General features: G+C 36.1%; 1 protein-coding gene across 2 annotated transcripts in view; it reads left to right on the plus strand.

Moving 5' to 3' along the window:
* Nucleotides 1–22958, plus strand: part of SEMA3D (semaphorin 3D) — a 230191-nt gene that overhangs the window by 96392 nt on the left and 110841 nt on the right. For both annotated transcript variants that reach the window (XM_059885665.1, NM_001206096.1), the window contains one exon: nucleotides 11925–12085. In XM_059885665.1, the coding sequence (XP_059741648.1) occupies nucleotides 11925–12085 (161 nt within the window). The remainder of the gene's footprint in view (nucleotides 1–11924; nucleotides 12086–22958) is intronic.

Below are 22958 nucleotides of genomic sequence, written 5' to 3' on the forward strand. Positions count from 1 at the left end.
TCACAGAGTGGTGGAAGTTACTAATATCACCATACAAGGGTATCATATAAAAAGTGTTCTGGAATTAAGAACATTTGAGAATCACTGAAGTCTGCGCAGTCAGCAGCATCACCCCCCACCCCCAGCAGGGTGGGGTGAAGGAGAGCTATATTATGAGACCTTTGATTGTGTCCTGGTTATGCATAAATATGGAAGGAACTTATAAGAGTATAACTTAAGTAAAGGCAAATTTTTCTGGTATTAAATCCAGTCAACCTGTTTTTTTGGTTAAAATAGTTTTTTTTTTTTTTTTTCTTTTAAATAGTAGGTTTACTATCTATAAATTATTGAGGAGATAAAAGTTTTTATATGCAATTGCTTTTTGTATGACTTCAATAACCTAAAATTTGGCTCTAATTCCTTAGGTCTTATTAAGGACTTCTTACAGTGAGGGTCTTTCAATATATGTGTAAAATATAAATTTGTGGATATTTTAAAAATGAATGTCATTGGGTCTTTTTAACAAAATTTGATGAATGCCTCTCAAGAACTTGTAATATACCTTTTGCATTTTCCTAAGAGTCCTTTAAACATGCTATTTTAATCCTATTAATTCAAAAGAGGCATAAATTAAAACTAAAGTGCTTTTTACTTAGAAAGATACTCATAAAGAGGTTTATTTCACTAAAGCCCCAGTGAGCCAGACACAGTCTAGAAAATAAGACAAATATTTCAGTAATCCCAATGGAATGATGAAGTGGGGGAAGTGATAGAAGTGTACTCATTGATCTTAAAATATAAAATATAGCTGTAATGGGTGATAGGGCTTAGAATTAAAAGACCAAAATATGTTTTAACTCTCTCTTTGGCATGTACTGTTCTTATGCCATTAAAATAGTTGTTTGCTCTTTCCGAGTCTAGGTTTTCTCACCTGAAAATTATTGATAATCCTTCTGGTTCTCCTTAAGGATCAAATTAAATACTAGAGGAGAAGCTCCTTGGATGTAATAAAGCACAAAATGGATATTATGATAGGCTTCAGAGAGAAACTAAATATATTATTGAATTAATTGAAGTAAGGTGTGAAGAAAATTCAAGGCCTTTAAAAATATATTTAGGCATCGTCGATATAATTTCTTCTGCCACAAATAATAGGAAATTCACTTAAGTCAATAATAAATCATAACTTGTCTTTACATTTTCCTTCTAGGTTAATGGATATTAAATGGATTACTTCTCTTCTTTGTATGAGAAAACTGAGGGGGAAAAGTTTTATACGTCATTGGTTGAAACTAAGTAGGTCATTTATCACTGATAGCAATTAAGCTAGTTGTAAGTTAATCACATTGATCAAATCTGTTCATCCCTAACTTATTCTAACACTGTAGTATTGTACAGGAAAAATAATAATTTGGCTATTTTGTGTAAATTAACACACCATCATTTAAGGGTTTGAGAGAAACTCTAGTGTGGGGAAGAAAGAAAGAGTCCAGCACTTCAGAGCAATGGGCCCATGGTTTTCTTTAGGGTTTCTACTCCAACTGCAGTGTAAGGACCAGTAGTACCAGCATAAATGAGGAACTTGTTAGAAATGCAGAATCTTAGGGCCTCTCTCAGATGCCTCGGTGAGAAGCCATTATTTTAGCAAGAATCAGAGCTGATTTGAATGCATGTTAATTCTGAGCAGCACTGCTTTTTACAGTGCTCTATTTCTGAAACCACCCCCTGACACACACACACACAAACAGGAATACTTGGATGTCACAACAGGAATCTCTCATGATTACAGAGCATTAGAGCCACAGTGGGGTCTCCAAATGGCACATTAACCTCTCTGAATTATTAATAAGCTTGCAATAAATTCTGATTTAAATGGAAGGTAGAAAAATCAACACAAACAAGAATCACTCCTTTGAAAAAATCAGTTACATGTTTATTAGACTTCTTATGTGAAAAAAGAGGTGATGAATTGCAGTGATGATTTAGACTTATTTTTATCTGCAAGGGTTTCTAATCTTTTTAAAGGATGAAATGACTGCAAAAAGATTGATGCCATAGTATTATGGTAAATAAATCAAAACACTTAAAAGAACTTCAGAGGAGATTGGGTGTGAAATTGAACTTGGAAAATTGGAAGCAATTTAGTTTATTGAATTTAACTCTTTGTTGGCATTAGATAATTTGATCATAAAATTCTAACAATTCTAATTAGGGGAAAAAACAGAATAGATAAATTTATATGGATTGGAGAGGGATTGGCGAGGGATGGGAGCAGAGAACAAGGTTGTTTAGGAACCTGTTACGCAGTTTTGAGAAGTAGTATGGCTGTTTGCCTAGCTGACAATAGGAATAAATGTTTGAGGAAGAAGAATGAAAGATTTTCATGAGTAAATCTATACATAAGGCTTTAAATTTACCTGGATGTTGATGTGAAGGAAATGCAATAGACTTAGAGGTACTAATTATTTAAATAGGGGAATAAAAAAGTAAGGGAATAAGGCAGAAGAACTAAAAATGATTCTGCTATCCTGAGCCTGAGAGCTCAATCATGTCATTAAAGTCATTATAATTGGTAGGATGAGGTGGCTGAGGGGAAAATGACAATATCAAGCTAGCTATTGGAAATTCTGAACTTTGACTTGGGAGATGCAGTGGGGTTTTAGGTGTCTGTTTTGAAATCATCAGTAGAGAACTAACACTTTATGAGAAAAGGTTTATGGGAAACTGTAAATGGAAAAGCTTATTTCATTGTTTATGCCCTACTGCCTGAATTAAGGGGGCTTACCAGGTAGCGCTAGTGGTAAAGAGCCTGCCTGCCAATACAGGAGACATAAAAGACACAAGTTTGATCCCTGGGTTGGGAAGATCCCCTGGAGTAGGAAATGGCAACTCACTCCAGTATTCTTGCCTGGAGCATCCCATAGACCTAGGAGCCTACATAGGCAGGATACAGTCCATAGGGATGCAAAGAGTCAGACACGACTGAAGTGACTTAGCATGCACGCACACTTAAATTAAGGAGGCCATTATTCTATGACTGTATTTTGAATCTCCCTCTTGCAAGTCCATAAGCATATTCTGATTCAAATTCCATGCACATCTCTATAGAATTATCTTCCTTAGGTAAGAGAGAGAACCCTTTCTGGACGAATCCTAGAGAAAAGTTCCATGGATAACTGACATCTGTTTGTTCTAAATGAAAAACCAAATGGACATTTTCCTGAATCAGTGGAAATTAATTTTCAAATCAGGTGTCATGCTGAACGCCCAGCATAATAAATGAAAAACAAAAAAAGACATATTCAGGCCAATCATTTTAAATTTTATAATAGCAGAGTGTGGAGGGAAAAAGAAAGAAAAAAAAAAAAAAACAGAAGACATTCAAAACCTTGGGGCACTGATGGCATGAGACTTCTAAACTGTAACTTTGGATATATGGAAAATTTCAAAAATTTAAGTCACAGACACTTCTGGAGATGTGCTCACCAAAATAAGAAAATAAATCAAAAAATAAAGACATGAGATACAGGAAAGATGGGAGTCATACTAGGAGAGAAGTTGAAAAAAGTCTGAGAAAGTATTACTCAAGCCAGAGAACAGACAGTTCAGATTGGAGCAGGAGGAAGAAAGAGCCTAGGAGTGGGTTTTCCTGGAGAGAAACAAAAACAGATGACAATTTCATTTGAAAATTTTATGGACACAGTTTTCAGAAGGTGTGGAAAGTTTTGACCATGATCTTAATGAAGTCAAAGCAAATGTCACAATTGAGAAATTAACAAAACCAACATATTGTTCAAGAAAGTAAGGATCATTAAAGAACAGTTTTTCTAAGTAGGGAAGATATTTACCTTGTACTAGTAATGGAATGATTAAATATAGCTTTCATAAAAATGGATATTCTATAATGTTAGGGACTTGGTTGGAGGGAAAGAGTTGGCATAAGAAATCTAAAATTCTCAGTTTCTGTAAACAATAATTCAATAGAAATGTCTGAGTGAAAAGATAGTAGTAACATATATATTATTTGTAAATATGAAAATAAATAGAAAATAAACTAGTAAATATGTCAATAGATTCTAGATTGGAAGTGGACAGAGAATTGGAGATGACAAATGGGCTTATATATGCCTCCTAACATTACTTTTATGTGTGTGTGTGTGTGTATATATATATATATATATATGCTTAACTTTGATTAATGTAATTTAAAAATATTATTGTAAAATATTATAAGTTAGTCTCATAACCCTGCTACCCTGCTCTGTAAATTAACTTGTATGCATCTTTGCTTGAGGAATTATTTGCTCTTGTCATATTTGTCTTGCTATTTGGAATCAATAATAAGTGATGTATTATAAAATAAAATGTATTGACATTTTTGAGTTTTTTTAAATTAAATTCACATTCTAAATTGAAAACAAATTTATGCTCACTTGTGACATGGTGTTTTGATTTTAAGTATTCCTTGAAATTTAAGAAGGAAGACATTCTCAATACCTTAAAGTGAATTAAGAAAATAATTGTCAAAGTAGAATGTATCTTTCCTAGAATTATCCTGTCAAGTATTTCTGAGGCAGTTTATTCTGTCATTGCATTGTTCTTCTGGAAATGTATCAGTTATTTATAATGTTAGACTTTTTTATAGGTCAGTAGCAAAATTTATTATGGCCAAGCTTTTGAGAATTTAAAACTATTCATTCTTACTCAAAGAAAGGATTTAAAAGGGATCCATAATCAAAAATTATGAATCTCACATGTGATGGATCATAAAAGAAAGGCATCTATTGTTGAAAGCTGGCCAAATAAGAATAAACCTATGATTTAAAAGAACGGATGTACATGAAAATGTGATGGTGTAAAATTACCACACTCCTATTCCACATCTTGTCCTGGAAAGAATGTAGCTCTGATGATATAATAGACTTTACTTGTTCCTAGTGTATGTTTCCCTATGTGGTGTCACCTGATTTATTATTGATATAGATAATGATCTGTCTGAGACCTAATGAACAGAACAGTTTCCAACATTCCATTGCACATGAGCAAATAAGAATTTGATTTCTTTTTCTTTCTGATTTGAACTTGCATTATTTTGCAAGGGAGAGTTAGACTTTTCATCTAGGAAAATAGAACAGTAATATATTCTTATAATTTAGTCTTTTTGTCAGGATTTTAAGTTTGAATATATATATTTTGAGCAGTTAGCTATGGAGACTTAAGCTTCATACATAGAGAATAAGCGGTATGTTTAATAGGTGAAGGTGAGCTATCTTGGTCATCAAAATCTTTTCATGTAGTCTCAGGCCTCAGAAAACCAATTGAAAGTCAGGTGGGGCCAATTTAAGATGAGCTCTCTTTCCAAAGGTTAAATCAAAGAAAGAATTCTTGCCTTGCCTTGGACCAAAAGCAGGAGAAATAAATACAGATTCATAGAGGGCCAAAGAGACTCAGTGAGTCACAAAATTAGGGACTAATTTTCATTTTGGAATGAACAGTTTGCTCTCTTTACTCAACTCCTGACCCAAACTGAGAACAGGCTTTGGGGATGGAGGGTAGTGAGGTTGGTTTGATAGCCAAAACATTTCTGGGAACTGTGGGATCAAGAGGTTCCATAGAAGGAGTCTTGGGAGACTGACAGCCATGGAAGCCCAGAGAATTCAGAAGTCAAGAGGGAGAAGCTGAATTTATGGAGAAGGCAAGAATGAAAACACCTTTACCTCTTTATTTAGATGGTGTTGCAGAGAACACACTGGAGATGTGACTGTGTTCAAGAAACATCAGAATAGTCCTAACTATATAATGGTTATTTCCTTGAGGAAAAAGATGGGCGGGTAGGGTAAGAATTTGTGCTTTTCTGCTGAATATCCTGAATGGTAGGGAAGAGTAACAGAGTTGTGTGTATGTGTGTGTTTGTCTTTCTTTCATTCTTTTTTTTTTGGCAAGTGCCCAGTCCTAACCAATGGACCACCAGGAAATCCCCAGGGTGACAGGGTTTTGATCCGGATTCATTTTTGGCTATAAGCTTTTTCTGCTGAGGAATTTGACTAGAAATTGGCTTTGCTCAAAGGTGATTTTATTTTTACCCCATGAAAATCTGCCCTTAATAACTTTGATTTTCTTCTTTAAAAAAGAGCTTCCTGTTAAGTGTTCTTTAAAGGATGTGGGAAGCCATTTTTTAACTATGTAGTCTTCTCAAGAGAGAGATTGTCAGCTCCACCCAGTTTAGAATTTCTGGCAATAAATGCAGGATTTCAAGGGTTTGGGATTTTGTTCGTTTAATAGTGAACACTGAGGAAGTCTGTGTTGCCTAATCCTAAATTTGTTAGATTCAGACCACTCCTTTCCTTTCTAGGGTGAAGAGGAAGAGTGTAGAACATTAGGTCAAATATTTCTTCAGGCTGAAAGAACAATTATATGAAGGGACACTACAGGGAGATATAAAGAATTCTTTATAGAACAAGCTATTGTTTCAAATAGGAGCAGGAACTGAGATCTTCAACCTTCCCCTCACATAGAGGGTCATGTGGCTGTGAGTCCGGGGGTTCATTGCTGCCATATTCTGCCATGAAGAGCAAATTGGTTTTGTGAAGCCCACTTAACCATTCTGAACCTCATTGAATTGGTAATAGAGAATTCAAACAGCATTATCAAAATCTCCCTTTAGCTCTAATTACATTATACTGTATTTCTGTTCTTCCCAAAGGTTAGAGACTACCTGCTCCAGGGAATAGAGCAATGGCCTGGAGTAAACAGATGAATGAGTTACTTGATATGTGTCCATTTAAGTTTGTTATTTGATATGTGTCTGTTTTAACAGAGTTCAATGTATGGTTCTAATGCCATAGAACTTGAGTGTTGGAAGGTGATCAGAGACCATTTGGTTTCTCCAACCACCATATTGGCAAGAGCTGTGTTATTTGGCTTGCTAATGAAGACAGAGAGGAAGCTCTATTTTACTGTTAAAAGTATTTAACAATCTACTACTGTGGTACCATTGTCCTTTGTCACAAGTACATTCTCAAGACTTCCCTGGTGGTCCAGTGGTTAAGACTCCATGTTTCCAATGCCATGGGCATGAATTCGATCCCTGCTTGGGGAACTAAGATTGTATATGCCCTGTGGTGTGGCCAAAATAAATAAGGTCTTCAGCCACTAGGAGTTACAAAAAAAAAAAAAAAGATATATTCACATTTTTTGTTGTGGATGAGCATTTTCTCCGCACTAGGCTGTGAGGTCAGTGAGTGGAACTTGTTAGCAGAGTTTTTATAGCATATGCAGAGAACCTGGTGATCTTAGATGAGTCAGTTGTTTGCCTTCAGAAATCTAGTTTTATAATGGTAGAGACTCACTTTGTTGTGTTAGAAATGAGAAATTATTTTAAGTATGCTATTAACTCTATGTGGGAGACATACAATTTATCCATGCCTTTGGTGAGATGGGCTTCCCTTGTGGCTCAGCCGGTAAAGAATCTGCCTGCAATACGGGAGACCTGGTTCAATCCCTGGTTTGGGAAGATCCCCTGGAGAAGGGAAAGGCTACCCACTCCAGAATTCTGGCCTGGAGAATTCCATGGACTATATAGTCTATGGGGTCTCAAAGAACTGGACACGACTGAGTGACTTTCACTTTCACTTGGTAAGATAACAGAAGATGTTGATGAGCTCTGGATATACTCTTTAGCAATGCACACATACATACAAGGGGATTCCCCGATGGTGCTAGTGGTAAAGAAGCCATCTGCCAATGCAGGGGATCTAAGAGACTTGCAGGTTCAATCCCTGGGTCGGGAACATCATCTGGATGAGGGCATGGCAACCCACTCCAGTATTCTTGTCTGGAGAATCCCATGGACCGAGGAACCTGCTGGGCTACAGTCCATCAGGTTGCCAAGAATCGGATACAACTAAAGTAACTTAACACGCAGGCACATGAATACAAGTATAGGAAAATACTATGCTCTTTATAGGTGTTTTGAACCACAGAACCATCCTGTTGCTCTGTAATGGTTTCTTGATCATGGATTATGAACATTTTGTCTGTGTCATCATTCAATTAAAATCCATCCTGTGCAGGATTTTCATAGTTAAACTGCTACTGCTAAGTCACTTCAGTCGTGTCTGACTCTATGCAACCCCATAGACGGCAGCCCACCAGGCTCCCCCGTCCCTGGGATTCTCCAGGCAAGAACACTGGAGTGGGTTGCCATTTCCTTCTCCAATGCAGGAAAGTGAAAAGTGAAAGTGAAGTCGCTCAGTCGTGTCTGACTCTTTGTGACCCCATGGACTGCAGCCCTCCAGGCTCCTCCGTCCATGGGATTTTCCAGGCAAGAGTACTGGAGTGGGGTGCCACTGCCTTCTCCAATAGTTAAACTAGTAAATGATTAATCATAACTTTGATGTATTTATTTCAGAAATAATCAACTGTAGATTTTTCAAGAATCTATTGATAGAACAAGACTGGGAATTTGAGGCCCTGGTTGATTGAGTGAGATTACAAACTGAGAACAAGGTGATAGGAAAATGAACTGCTAAAAGAACAGAAGGAGTGATTATGGTGGCTTAGGTCAAAGGTTTAGGTAGGAAGAACAAAGAATGCATTTAGGACCTAGAGGTCTGCAGAAAGGTGGGGCTGGCTAAGAAAGTACAGAGCAGACCCCCTCTGAATGGCATTTATGAAGCAACCCATTCAATCCACCACCAAAGTGGGGGGAGGGGGGAAACAAGATGAAGTCTCTGTTAAAAAGAATTATAAACTGTGGACAATTTAAAAAATCATATGCCTAAGACTTGCTGGTTTAAGGGAAGAAAAAGTAAAGCTTGGAAATATATCGCCAAATTATTAGTCTTTAACTTGCATGAGTTTTCAGCCTGCAGAGCCAGCATTCATATCTGATTCCTGAAATCCTGAGAGTATATCAGCTTTAGGTGTTAAGATACAGACTCTGGATTTAATTTTTTTTTCCTAGGCTTTTGTTGATGATCCCGTGGAAACAAAAGTGAATTTGCTTGGTTTGGCAGAAATGCAAGAAAGATAAGCTGCTTAGGGGAGAGGGAACCTGTTCCATTCCCTGTCCCAAGGTCTTTTCAAAATGTGTCAACCTGAGAAATTTTCATATGTAATGTCTGAATCTAATTATTTAGTTTGGCTACGAAGCCTCGGTAAAGCATGTTCTAATCGGTTTGATGCTAACATTGTCACAAAGCAACATTAAATCATTTTGAAATGATAATACTTAAGGTTAGTCAATATTTTTGCAGCTGTTTTTCCTTGTCAAATTTGTTTGAAACTAAACCTGAAAAAATTGGTTATGGTAAAAGAAAATAAAGCAAATGATGATGTCCTTTATTTTCCTCATTTAAGTAGAGACAGAAAATGAGATGCAATATCCTAAACATCTTCCTCCTCCCCTTAGTACCACCATAATTCAGGGACTTACCATCTTTTAGAAACTTCTGGATAGTCTCTCTGCCCCCATGTTTCCTGATTCTCATCCATCCTGAACACAGCAGCTAGACTTATTTTTGTAACGCTCAGCTATACTCTTTGTGACTTTCTCTGCATAAAATATTTTATTGGCTTTCAGTTACCTATAGAATACCTAACCTCTGCAGCCTGACGGCTTACACCCTGACTACTTTGAGACAGCCTCACTTTTCACTGCCCCTACCTCTTCTCTCTGTTCCAGCATACTGAACTACTGCAGTTCCACACATATTGATTAAGTGCTCAGTTTGTCTCAGCCTCTGAGCTGTGTGCTGGGAGTTCTAAGATAAGTAAGACCTGGTCTTTGACCTGAAGGAACTCATACCCCATAGTAGGAAATGCATTAAACATGCAATATGTAAGCATAATATAAGATGGTATATACCCTGGTACAATACATTCGAGTGGTCCTCTGCTTGGAGTAAATGTTTTTTATATTTTTCCTGTAAAGTTTCTGTCTACCCTTCAGGAATGTTTGTAAATATTACCTCCTTCTGTAAGGTGATACATAATTAACTACTTGAAAGATTTGTTAACATTTTGTGTATACTTCTATTAGAATTTATTTTGCTTGTACTGTATTGTCTATGCATATCTGTTTGCATATGGATCTGTGAGCCCCTAACAGCGAGGCTCAGCCATCCCACAACCTTGTTTGCATGCTTAATACTTTCTAAGCTTATAAATATTTGTAGACAAAATAGCTTTTTAATGTTATTCCAAAACTATTTTAAAAAACACAGAAATGTGCTAATCTTCATGAGTCAGATTTAATGGAAGATGAGTTGATATTCCTTCATAGAACTTCATAGAACTCATTTGGTCCAAACCAGAGTTTAATATTCAAAGTAACACTATTTATTGAACTTTGCCTATCTTCAAGACATTGTTCTAAGAACTTCATATAAGTTACCTCCTTTAATCATGGGAATTATGAGTTGGGAAATATGACTTCCTTTTAATAGATTTTATAGAGTTTTTAAAAAATCATTATTATAATAGCTAATAGTTACACAGCACTGCCGGGCACTATTCTAATGCTGGTCATATGTTTACTGATTATTCTTCACACTTTAATAATTTATTACATTGTTTCTATCCATCATTATTCCCATTTTATAGATGAGAAAACGACAGCACAGAGAGGTTAACGTTCTTGCCCTAGATCATACAGCCAGAATTGCAAAGTCCAGTAAAATGTAATGGACTTTAATAAGTGACGAGTGATGTTATTTTCTTCTTGTTATTTAATAGTCTAGGGTTGCAGAAAATGAGAAGGCATGATTAGTACTTGGAGTAAAATATATTGAAAAGATTTGGGTTCCTGTAAACTCAGATCTAAATTTAAATTTATTTCCTTTTTTGTTTGTTTTGTTTGGCCATATCACATGGCTTATGGAATCTTAGTTCTCTGACCAGGGATTGAACCCAGGCCCTCAGCAGTGAGGCCCTCATCCTAACCACTAGGATTCAGACCTGAATTTGAATAGAAATTTGTCTATATCACAATCATAACTGAAAGACTTAGGCCTTGTTACAGCCCCAAAATAAATGGAGACTGGGACTGAGGTTATATTGTCAGCTTTGCCACTGTCGTTTTGTGACTTTAGGGCATGTGGCTTCATCTTGATGCAATTAAACACCTTCATTTATAAAATCATGAATTGGCATAAATGAACTTTTAAGGTCCCTTCTCACTTTATAATTCTGATTCCATCACTGGTTCAGGATCACATCTTCAGAATTCATTACTTCTACGTTTACATCTTCCTGTATATGTGAACTTTGTGTGTGCATGCTCAGTCATGTCCAACTCTTTGTGACCATGTGGACTGTAGCCTGTCAGGCTCCCTGTTCATGGAATTCTCCAGGCAATAATACTGGAGTGGGTTGCCATGCCCTCCTCTAGGGCATCTTTCTGACCCCGAGGATCTTTATGACCCAGGGATCGAACCAGTGTCTCCTGCATTTCCTGCATTGCAGGCGGATTCTTTACCACTGAGCCACTGGGAACTAGGCAGTGTGTAATCATCCAAACATGGATATCATAAAAAGTAGAAGGGCAAAAAAAATGGCTGAAATTTATCATATACTTAGTTGGCTGCTTCCTTTGTGCATATTGGTCATTTGATCAGTTTGCAAATCTTACTGTAGCTAGATGCATTAATTTATAACTTAAGAAATCAAACAGGGTTGTGAAAAATTTTGTATTTATTGCTTTTCTTCTAACATGTTTTATATTTATTTTGATGATAATATAAACACATCAATAAAATAGAAGTATAAGTTGAATCTTTCTAAACAAGTGTGTGCTAAAATCTGTCTGTGGTTTGCATATATCTAAATTGGAGTTTTCATAATGTACATATGCATTTATAAAGTGGAATGGTGTGTGTATGGAAGCAAATAAATATTTTGCTTAATAAGAATTTTTTCTTTCTATCCTTTTTATTTTCCCATAGACTTGCTGCTTTCAAATAGCTGTATTCCTTTTTTGGGCTCATCAGAAGGACTGGATTTCCAAACTATTCTGTTAGATGAGGAGAGGGGCAGGCTGCTCCTGGGAGCCAAGGACCACATCTTCTTGCTCAGTCTGGTTGACTTAAACAAAAATTTTAAGAAGGTCAGTTTATTTCTGTCTAGTTGATTGGATGCATTTATTTTCATCTATGCCCCTTTCCTTCTTTTCTGTTTTAAATGATTCAGCATCAAATGCAGTAGGTCTTGTGCATGTCAAAAAAGAACATATTAAAAGAACGTATTAAAAGAAAAGAAAAGAACATATTGCCTCTGATACATATTTCTGGATTTTATGGATTTAAGCACATATGCATGTTTTTTGTTAACAGTGAGTGTAATACTAAAACCTTTGAAAATATGAATGAAAGGTATGAACAGTTAATAAATGGATGCTACAGAAATTCAAAGTTTTAGACTGAAAAACTGGAAATGAGTTATTCATGAAGTATTAATATTTATATCTGTAGCAATTATACATTTTTAATTTTCAGTGAACACATAAGCATACTTTAAAATGATAGTATGACTCTGGTAGCATTTTAAACCACACTGTCTTCTCCACATTCTAATTTTACATTCAAACAGGTTTCTTCTATGATTTCCTCACATTCAGATAGTAAGGATGAACAATGCCTCATTTATGGGCTCATTAACAATCTTACCACTTAAAGAAATATATACTCAAAACTGAAAAGCCATTACTATTGTATCCTACAGTTTCAGCTAGCATTGTGATACACAAAGCAAGGACGGCCACACTGTCATAATTATTATTAACTAGTATTGTAACTTAGTAAATATCAATAGCTATGCAAAAAAAAAAAAATGGATACCAAGACTAGAGGAGTTGAATGACTAATGAGAAGACATATGATCATTCTGCATCTGTAAGGTATATGTGGTTGTTTTTTCTTTCTCTTCTTTTCCATAAGAAATACTATTGCAAAAGAAATACTAGGAACCATTGCAAGGTTTCAGGTCAGTAGTTCCCTACTGTATTCTTGCCTGGAGAAGTCCATGGACAGAGGAGCCTGGTGGGCTACAGTCCATAGGGATGCAAAGAGTTGGACACAACTGAAGTGACTTAGCATGTACACGCTGAGTTAATAGAGACTTCATCCCATTCAGAAAGAGTTATTTGTAGGTCACTCTTGGACTTTGAAGCTTCACATAGCTTTCACCTACAATGACCACTTTAACTTAAACTTCTACTTATGAGGCACTTTTAATAACTAAATATCAGTTGTTCCACTATTTGAATATTATCAGCACTAAGAGTTTTAGTCTACATAGGCAAAATATTTGTCACCATATGCGTTACTATTGCTTAATGAGCACCTGCATTAGAAATATTGTTTCTGCTCTTTTAGTCATTTAAATAGTACATTCTTAAGTAGTACTTCCACACATTTTGAGGCCCACCAAAGGAAAAGGAATATTTTTTTAATAAATGCTCAGATATGGTAAAGAAATAATCTTTGAATGTCAGTGTATGTGTACCTTTTGTGTAATCTGTGTTTCTAGAAGAATGAGCGCCACAGTATTGCCAGTAGTTCTTGACTTGTGTCAGTCCAAACACACAAACGCATAAGGTTATCTTATTTTTTAAGATGAGTATTATTCTATAACTTAGATATTGTTTATAGTAAGATAAAATAAACAGTTGTGTGGTAGAATTTGAAAAAACTTACCTTTAATTCTGCCATTAAAGCTTCATTCCATTTATTCCTTTTTAAAAAATAGTTATTTATTTATTTGGCTGTCTGGTCTTAGCTGTGGCACATGTAATCTTTAGTTGTGGTGTGTGAACTCTTAGTTGCGACATGTGGGATCTAATTCCCCAACTTTGGGATTGAATCTGGACCTCCTGCATTGATAGTATGGAGTCTTAGCTCCATGCTATGGGAATTCCCTTATATAATAACTGGGAAGTCCCCCAGTTCTTCTTAAGGGTGTATTTTTTCCGTTAGGAGTATGAGTACTTAAAAAAATTCCTAGGAGAGGTTATAGATAATATCAACTAGTATCTCAACATCAGTAAATATCTTTATGGCTCTTCTTATGAAAGAGGCCAAAGGAAATCTTCAACTTTGTGGTTTTGCTTTAAAAGACACTACATAGCTAACAAAGCATTTTTCCAAATATGTCTCAGTCTTAGAATAATAACAAAAAGCGATTCATACTTTTAAGGGAATTTGTTCTGGTGCTGTTCTCTGCCTTCAGAGATTGGAAAGGATTGGAAGAATAAGTCCATTTATCTGAACTGAGTGTATTAGATCATTGCTTAAAATAAATTCTGATAGCTAACTTCCTTCTCTGGCTATTTTAAGCAGATCTCTCTTTGGCTATATTCCATGCTTGAAATGTGCTAATATCTAATAAAATAAATGTTTATGAAATATTGATTTCCCTTATGATGTTATTGAAATAAATGGTCATTTGAACATACTATAAAAGTAGGGTCTATACTAGAGACTTTCTGTTTAACTGACATTTATCTTTGTAAAATGAACAATTCATAAAGAGGTTAGGTATGCAAAGGTAAGAATTTATGTTTTTATAGGTATCCACCTTTAAAATTTATATAAATCATGCCAATTCTAAAAGATTCTTACTCCACAGTAGCAAGTAAGTGTCAAGATGTAGTAGTTGAGCAGTGTTTAGACCTACGTGGTTTGCGTTGGCTCAGTGCCCCTCAGCAAAAATCCAGACTCCTCTGTGGAAGAAACCACACATGCTGGGACTCTGTGGGGCTGAAGGATTTCCTTTGTATTCTTTATAGACTAAAGCAATCTACAACACATAATTGAGCTCTGAGTGACTGGTTGGGAATTTTTTCCTCTGGGAAATTTAAAAAGAAATTGTGTAGAAAGTATCCAGTTGGAGTATCAAAATTTAGGATATCTGTTTATTTGAACTTTTTGTACAAACAAGGCTGTGCCTACTGAAATAACAGCCATTGTCATTTCATATTTGCCACAAGAATTTAGATTGGAATCACTAAAAATAGTAGCAAAAAGTCATTTCATCATAAATATTTAATAATATTCTTCTTATGATCTTAACTCTGTTCAGACTAGATTTTTGAGTCTTATATAATAAATGAGGCAGGTATATGAACGGGGCAGGTATATGATCAATAACCTTTGAGAAAATAGCCATAGAAGGAGAAAGTTGAAATTAGACCTTTCAGGGCATTTCCTCTGTCTAGAAAGTCAAAATTAAATAGACGACTTTTTTTCAAATTCTGACATTTAGATAAGAGGGATAAGCGATCCTTTTTTTTTTTTTTTTAATTTCTACAGAGACATAATAGACTTAAAGGCAAGTATAAGCATTACCAGGGACATGATATCCCAGAATTTAAGGAGGCTTTTTCTAGAGTTAATCTGTTGTTGTTTAGTTGCTAAGTTGTGTCTGACTCTTTGCAACCTCATGGACTGTAGCTCACCAGGCTCCTCTGTCCATGGGATTTCCCAGGCAAAGAATACTGGAATGGGTTGCCATTTCCTTCTCTAGAGGATCTTCCCAACCCAGGGATTGAACCCACATCTCCTTCATTGGCAGGTGGCTTCTTTACCATTGAGCCACCAGGGAAGCCTCTAGAGTTGGTCCATTAGTCCTCTATTTAGTTCAGAAATGTGAATTTCTGTGAATTTCTCTCAGAAGGCTTGAGACAGATAATGCACATTGACTTGATATTCCTTTCCCCCAACACTAGATCAAAATGGAGCAATTAGATCCATTCAGAAGGGATCCCATTCCAAGGGCAGAGATCTGGATCTATATTTAATCACTCCCACTAGTTTTGTTGTAAGTTGAATTCCCCCAGAGGCCAAGTGTAAGATGAAGATTAGCTTATAGAGTATTTGCAAGGGAGGGTTTCTTGGGATCAACACACATGAGGGCATCACTTAGGAAGTAGCATTAGACAAAGGGAGAAACAAGCTCTGATGCAGTCTGAACAAAAGCCTCAGCTGACAGACCATGATGATAAGGTAGCAAACATTTCAATATTTTCATCTAGTGTAAGTGATAATATCATTTTTCAGCTTCATTTATCTAGTAAAAGAGAATATCCATTTTTCTCCCTATCACATCCATTCACCATGACCATTTATGTTATCTCTTAGAAAAATAAAAATCTGATCATATTTCTTCTCTGTTTATAGACTTCTGGCAGTTCTCGATTTCCAAGGAACTTGCATAAACTTCAGGATTCTGTTGACTGCTAAGTCCTTCCCATCCATTTCTACCCTGTTTCCAGTCTCCTTTTTACCCATTCTTCCATGTTCCCTCACTAGCATTTTACTTTGTTTGCCTCTTTCTCTTTCTTTTACTCTAACTGCCATGTTAGTTCCTTCCAAAATAATTCAAGTTTTGTACTTTGCTACAATTTCCTGAAATTGCCATTCACTTTCTTGCTCATCTCACTCTTCATTTTTGAAGGCATCTATCTAATTTAACTCTTTTACCGCATCCAGTTCTCCAAGGGTTCCTCATCCTCAGGAGACCTAACTATCTCTGTGTTTACTAGAACATTTTATATATTTGTTGTTGTTCAGTCACTCAATCATGTCCAACTCTTTGTAGCCCCTTGGACTGCAGCATGCCAGGCTTCCCTGTCCTTCACCATCTCCTGGTGCTTGCTCAAACTTATGTCCATTCAGTTGGTGATGCCATCCAACCATCTCATCCTCTATCATCCTCTTCTCCTCTTACCTTCAAATTTTCCCAGCATTAAGGTCTTTTCTAATGAGTTGGCTCTTTGCATCAGGTGGCCAAAGTATTAGAGCTTCAGCATCAGTCCTTCCAATGATGTTTCAGGACTTATTTCCTTAAGGATTGACTGGTTTGATCTCCTTGCACTCCAAGCAACTCTCAAAATACTCCAACACCACAAAAAGCATCTCTTCTTTGGTGCTTAGCCTTCTTTATGTTCCAGCTCTCCCATCCATACATGACTACTGGAAAAACCATAGCTTTGACTATACAGAGGTTTGTCAGCAGTGATGTCTCTGCTTTTAATACACTGTCTAGGTTTGTCATAGCTTTTCTTCCAAGGAGCAAGCATCTTTTAATTTCATGATTGTAGTCGCCATCTATAGTGATTTTGCAGTCCAAGAAAATGAAGTCTGTCATTGTTTCCATTGTTTCCCCATCTATTTGCCATGAAGTGATGAGACCAGATACCATGATCTTAGTTTATCAAACGTTAAGTTTTAAGCCAGCTTTTTAACTCTCTTCTTTCATCTTCATTAAGAGACTCTTTTGTTCCTCTTCACTTTCTGCCATAAGGATGGTGTCATCTCCATATCTGAGGTTATTGATGTTTCTCCCAGCAATCTTGATACCAGCTTATGCTTCATCCAGCCTGGCATGTCCCATGACGTACTCTATATATAATTTAGATAGGCAGGGTGACAGTATACAGCCTTGACGTACTCCTTTCCCAATTTTGAACCAATCTGTTGTTCTATGTCCAGTTCTAACTGTTGGTTTTTTACCTGCATAAAGGTTTTGCAAGAGGCAGGTAGGGTGATATGGTATTCCTATTTCCTTAAAAATTCTCCAAAGTTTGTTGTGATCCACACAGTGTCAAATGTCCTATCTGATAGGGCTATTATCATCCATTTTTATAAATATATCCCCCTTTTAATAATACACTCCTTGAGTGGGGGAACTATTTTACATTCACTTTTGAGTCTCCTTTAAACACTGTACAGTATCTTACCCATCATTTCAGTTCAGTTCAGTTCACTCTCTCCGTCATGTCCGACTCTTTGCGACCCCATGAATCGCAGCCTGCCAGGCCTCCCTGTCCATCACCAACTCCTGGAGTTCACTCAGACTCACATCCATCGAGTCAGTGATGCCATCCAGCCATCTCATCCTCTTACCCATAAAGAATACTAAATAATGTTTCCTCATTTTTTTTGAGTTGGTAATTTTGTTATCTTCTTTTGAGTGTGAGACCAATATATTACTCTTTAATCAATTAGTGTGCTTTCAGCTTAAAGGCACCTTACTTGAGCTGGTTAAAAAAAAATAAGAAGACTTATTAAACTATAGAATAAGTGTCTAGAGTTTGAGTGGCTATATAAAAGGTAATATCACCTACTTAGCAATAATACGAATGATCTGGTTCTTTCTGTGTTGGCATTATCCTTAGGTTTGTAGAAAGGTGGCTGTAGCAGTTTCATGGGCCACATCCAGACAAGGGAATACAAAAGAATAAAAAACCATTACTTACTATGTCTCATTCCTAGGAGTAAGGAAACCTTTTAAAGAATTCTGCCTTGCATCTCCTTGGCCTAAGCATGTCAATTCTAAATCTTATACTTGAAAGAGGGTTGGGGAAACTATGATTTGCTTACATCAGCCAGCTGCTTTAGATGGAAGACCTGTTCACAAATCGGTCATTTTACAGACATGGAGGAGAAAGCAAGTTATCTGAAAAAAATAATTTTCATAGGGGAATTTTCTTATTATTAACATAGATTTCCATAGGCAAACATGAAAGTTTTCTCAGATAATCAAAGACTGTGTATTTTCTCTTTGGAGGAAGTTATAAAGATTAGCTAGTTCTACAAGGAAATTATCTGGAAGGATTTATTTTTCTTTCAGGAGATATCTTGGAAAATATTCACTGCAAGTAAAAATCCTTGAAATAATTTATTTTTCTCCACACTGTATGGTAAAAAATTAAAAACCTGCTAACCTTTACAAATACTTATCTTGCTTATGTAAGAGTTCATTTGCCTCTATAAAACTTCTCTATGGTTATTTAATCTAAGCTTTTAAAATCTAATCCACTGCAGTTTTTTTTCAAATCTGCTGATATCCTGTTTTTTCCCTACAATATTGTTAACTGTTGTTCGGGTGATACAGTCAGTAGGGATTACATTACAATTTAACTCAGAGAATTAAAGACTATATCATTATTGTGTAGTACTAGATTTTCACATTATACACTAAATATTTAATGTGCAGATAACATATGTTTTTAACAAATCAAGTAAATAGACTTAACTTAAGAATCCTTGGGAATATGACCTAATGGAATTGTATCTAAACTAATTTTGGCTTGAATGATTTGGGGTTGAAACCTATTATATGTATTTGTAGAAGTAAAACTTGGAATAATTTTTAGTAACTGAACTTTGAATAATTTTTTCTTTTGGCCTTCTACCTAAGTCATTTTTTTTTTTTTTAATCTTTTTCATAGAAAACTTTGAGTGTCTATTACTGGTGCTAAGAACGTGGTGTGAATACATGCTAAGTTGCTTCCATCGTGTCTGACTCTTTGCGACCCTATGGACTATAACCATAGGATGGGAAAAACATGTTTGAGAAATGGGGTAGAAAAAAATCATTTCTTCCCTCCACATGTAAATTTCTCATGTGTGCATGCTAAGTTGCTTCAGTCATGCCAGACTCTGTGATCCTATGGACTGTAGGCCACCAGGCTCCTCTGTCCACGGGGTTCTCTAGGCAAGAATACTGGAGTGGGTTGCCATGCCCTCTTCCTGGAGGTCTTCCTAACCCAGGAATCAAACTTTCCTCTCTTAACATATGCATTGGCAGCTGCGTTCTTTACATCTAGCGCCACCTGTGGCCTCAGTTAAACTAAATTTCTCTGCCCTAACCCTTAACCTATCCCATCTCTAGAGTCAGAGGAATTTTAATATAGTCCTTGAAAAAGGTGGTCAACTGCAGACAGACATTTATATCCATTTATCATTCATTTATAAGTGATGCATGAGAAACCTGTTCAGGGTAGACATCATAATAATGAAAGTGTTTGACAGTTGTACTGTATGGTTTAAGGACCTGTGGCTTCTAAACAAATTATCCTAAATTACACAGTATCTGTCACTTTGACTACAAATGAATATTTTCCACCTCAGCCAGCCTTAAGTAGTTCTAGCAATAATTCATGTAAAATCCAGAGCTCTCTCTATTGTAAACTTTAGCAATAATATATACAAGCTAAAAGTCTCTCACTCTCTCTTCTCACTCTTTCTTTTTAATGGAATCATGGTTGACAGTTAAAAAAAAAAAAATCCAATACTCTGTTTGGTTATGTTATTTAGTTGGCTTCTTGACTTAATAAATTATTGGGATCCTTCTATCTGAAAATGTAACTCATTTTGGAAGCAGTTCAAACCATGCTTGGGTGGAGTTAGTCTCTAAACCAGGATGTAAGCAGAAAGGTCACAAAGGGAATGATTTATTAAACTAAGTACTGCCTTTATATCTAATGAAGCATTTTTTTCTTGGTTTTCTTTTGTTTTCTCTCTTTTTTTTCAAGTAGGCTATAGAGGCCAATGAATAGACCAATGAGAAACAAGCTTACTCTGAAACTACAGTTATCATTTATTTCACCTGCTAATCTAACAACAACTTTTATGTCAACTCATGGAGCGTAATAATAAGCAACTTTATGTTACCTTCCATTTCAATCTACTCTGTGGGACTCTGTTTTCTCCCTGGACCTGTCTGACTTCAGCAGACCCCATTGCTTTCCAGGTCACTCTTGGGTAGTCCACAATTGTTACCCAGCAGTTAAAAGGTCCATTCTCATATAACAGAGCATTCAACCTCATTTAAAATTCTCCCTGTTTGGGCATGCCATGGGAGGGAGGGCAGGCTCTCAAGTAGGGAGAAATTTAGAGGCTTCTTCACTCCTGACTCTACTTAACACCCCTCCTCTTTTGTGAGCTGTTACACTCAGTGTCTGACCCTCTAGTGTCATATTAGAAGGAGGGGAGAGGAAAGGGGTTCAGGAAAGTACCTTTTGCCATCACCAGAGAGACCTCACTTCTCATCTGTCTGGCCTTGTCAGACGTTAAAGGGTGACTTTTCTTTCATAAGCACCATTGTGAGTTTCTGGAGTTTCTTCTCTTGCAGTTCTCTGGATAAAAGTGACTGTACTTCTGTTCTAACCAGTGTGTCCTGATTCTGTATCCTGAAGCAGGTTGCAGTTCCATCAAGTGTTAACTTCTAAAGTCTTTTCAATCTATAGTCTTGAATAGGATCAAGGGGACCTCATGCCCTCCCATTTTTGCATAAGCATGGCTCCCACCTGTCCCCTAGGAAACTGTCATGTGTATTTTCCTGGACACACTCTGGAATTTCAGGTTGATATCAGTATGGCCCCTGAGCCTGGCCTCTGCTTCTGCTGCAACCTATCAGTCTCTCTCATTCTTTACACATTCATCCATAATGTTCCACAGCAGTGTGTTTAACAGCTAGTGGATCTTCAGTCATGTTTGACTCTTTGTGACCCTATGGACTGTAACCTGCCAGTCTCTTCTGTCCATGGGATTCTTCAGGCAAGAATACTGGAGTGGCTTGCCATTTCCTCCTCCAGGGGGTCTTCCAGACCCAAGGATTGAACCTGTGTCTCTCATGTCTCCTGCATTGACTGGTGGATTCTGTACCATTAGTGCCACCTGGGAAGCCCCTAGTACATCTTGAGGTGCCATCAAAGCTGATTCCCTGGCATCTACTCCTCACCCTAGGGCTTATAAGACACATGATACAACTATCTCAGAGAAAATATCCTTCTCAAGGGAAAAGAAAAAGCTTTCTAATCTCCAGGATCCAACTGTTTTATAGCTTGAACATAGGTGTTCTATATGATTCTTGGCCACCTACTTTGAAGATTTTTGCATCCTGAGCTAACATGTCATTTTCAGTTTTTTTATCAGCTAAAATTTCTTTTTTTAACATCTTGCTCTACTAAGTCATAAAATGAGCTTTTAAAAGAATGTTGCTTTACCTCCACATGAAACAGGCAAGCTCATTGTATATCATTCCTGATGTATACACTCTAGAATTTTATGAATAATGGAGAATGTCAGTATCCTTATTAGAATTTACATTTTGGATAGTAATAGCCTTATTCAAAACATTTGCTGTTTTACATCTTGTTGCCCATATTTTTCAATAGTATTTCTGTTGGGTTCTAGCAAAGCTAAGCCATAACCGAGAAGCTAATAAATGAGAGTATAGGACATGCAATGATTCATTTTTAAATAAGCTAAACATTAATCTTCAAATAGTTTAATTTCACTTTGAGACAGTACTTATCTTTTTCCCTTGTTATTTAATTAATTAAAAATATTTTATCTTGAAACTGACATGTGTCAAAATTAAATGCTGTACATAAAATGTTTGAAGAATTGCTATGTTATCTAATCAAAAGTGAAGATTGTTAACCGGGCCCCAACAGAAACCTATTAGCTAAATTTACAGGGTTGAAGGCAGAAGCAGTTCAATACTTAAAAATTTTTTATGTTCAATGTAGTTGATATTTGTTTTTAATGTAAAAAGCACTAAATATGTTTCTGGCAGAACAAAAGGAAGTTTTCCTATGGGTTTTAAAATGAGAGAGCAATATATCAAAGCAATATAAATTTTATAGCCTACCTAAGAGGACTCCATATTTTTATGGAATAACTTGAGACAGTTTCATTTCACCTTGCTAAAGTTAGATCCCCAGTTATGAACTTTAGATTCTTTCAGTTATTTAACCAAAAAATATTCAAAACTATTTAAAAGGAAACATTAAAAATAAAACCCTTAAAAGCTAGAACTCAGATACTCTAAGAAGCTTGTTCATAGTCATTCCATGTTTATAAATGTGACAGTTTTTTTCTTTTTCCTAACAACCATAATGTAATTTTGTATTATTTTTTCCTTATTTAACATGAAAACGAGGTATGGAATTACAAAAGTTAGATTACTTGAAATTTATCAAACCATGGTTCTGTTTTTAAGCACTTTGATTAGAAAAATAATAATTAGTTTATAATTTTAACTACAATAATTTTCAGTGGAATATTTAAACACCTTTTTTTGTATAGCATGAAAGGAATTTATTTCCCTTTCCTTAGGGAAGCCTAAAACAAGAGGGTTTCTCATACATGGGGATCCTGTACTTGCTTACTTTATATTGAGTATAGGCA

Source organism: Bos taurus, chromosome 4 (assembly GCF_002263795.3).
Source record: "Bos taurus isolate L1 Dominette 01449 registration number 42190680 breed Hereford chromosome 4, ARS-UCD2.0, whole genome shotgun sequence".
In the NCBI taxonomy this organism is placed as follows: domain Eukaryota; kingdom Metazoa; phylum Chordata; class Mammalia; order Artiodactyla; family Bovidae; genus Bos; species Bos taurus.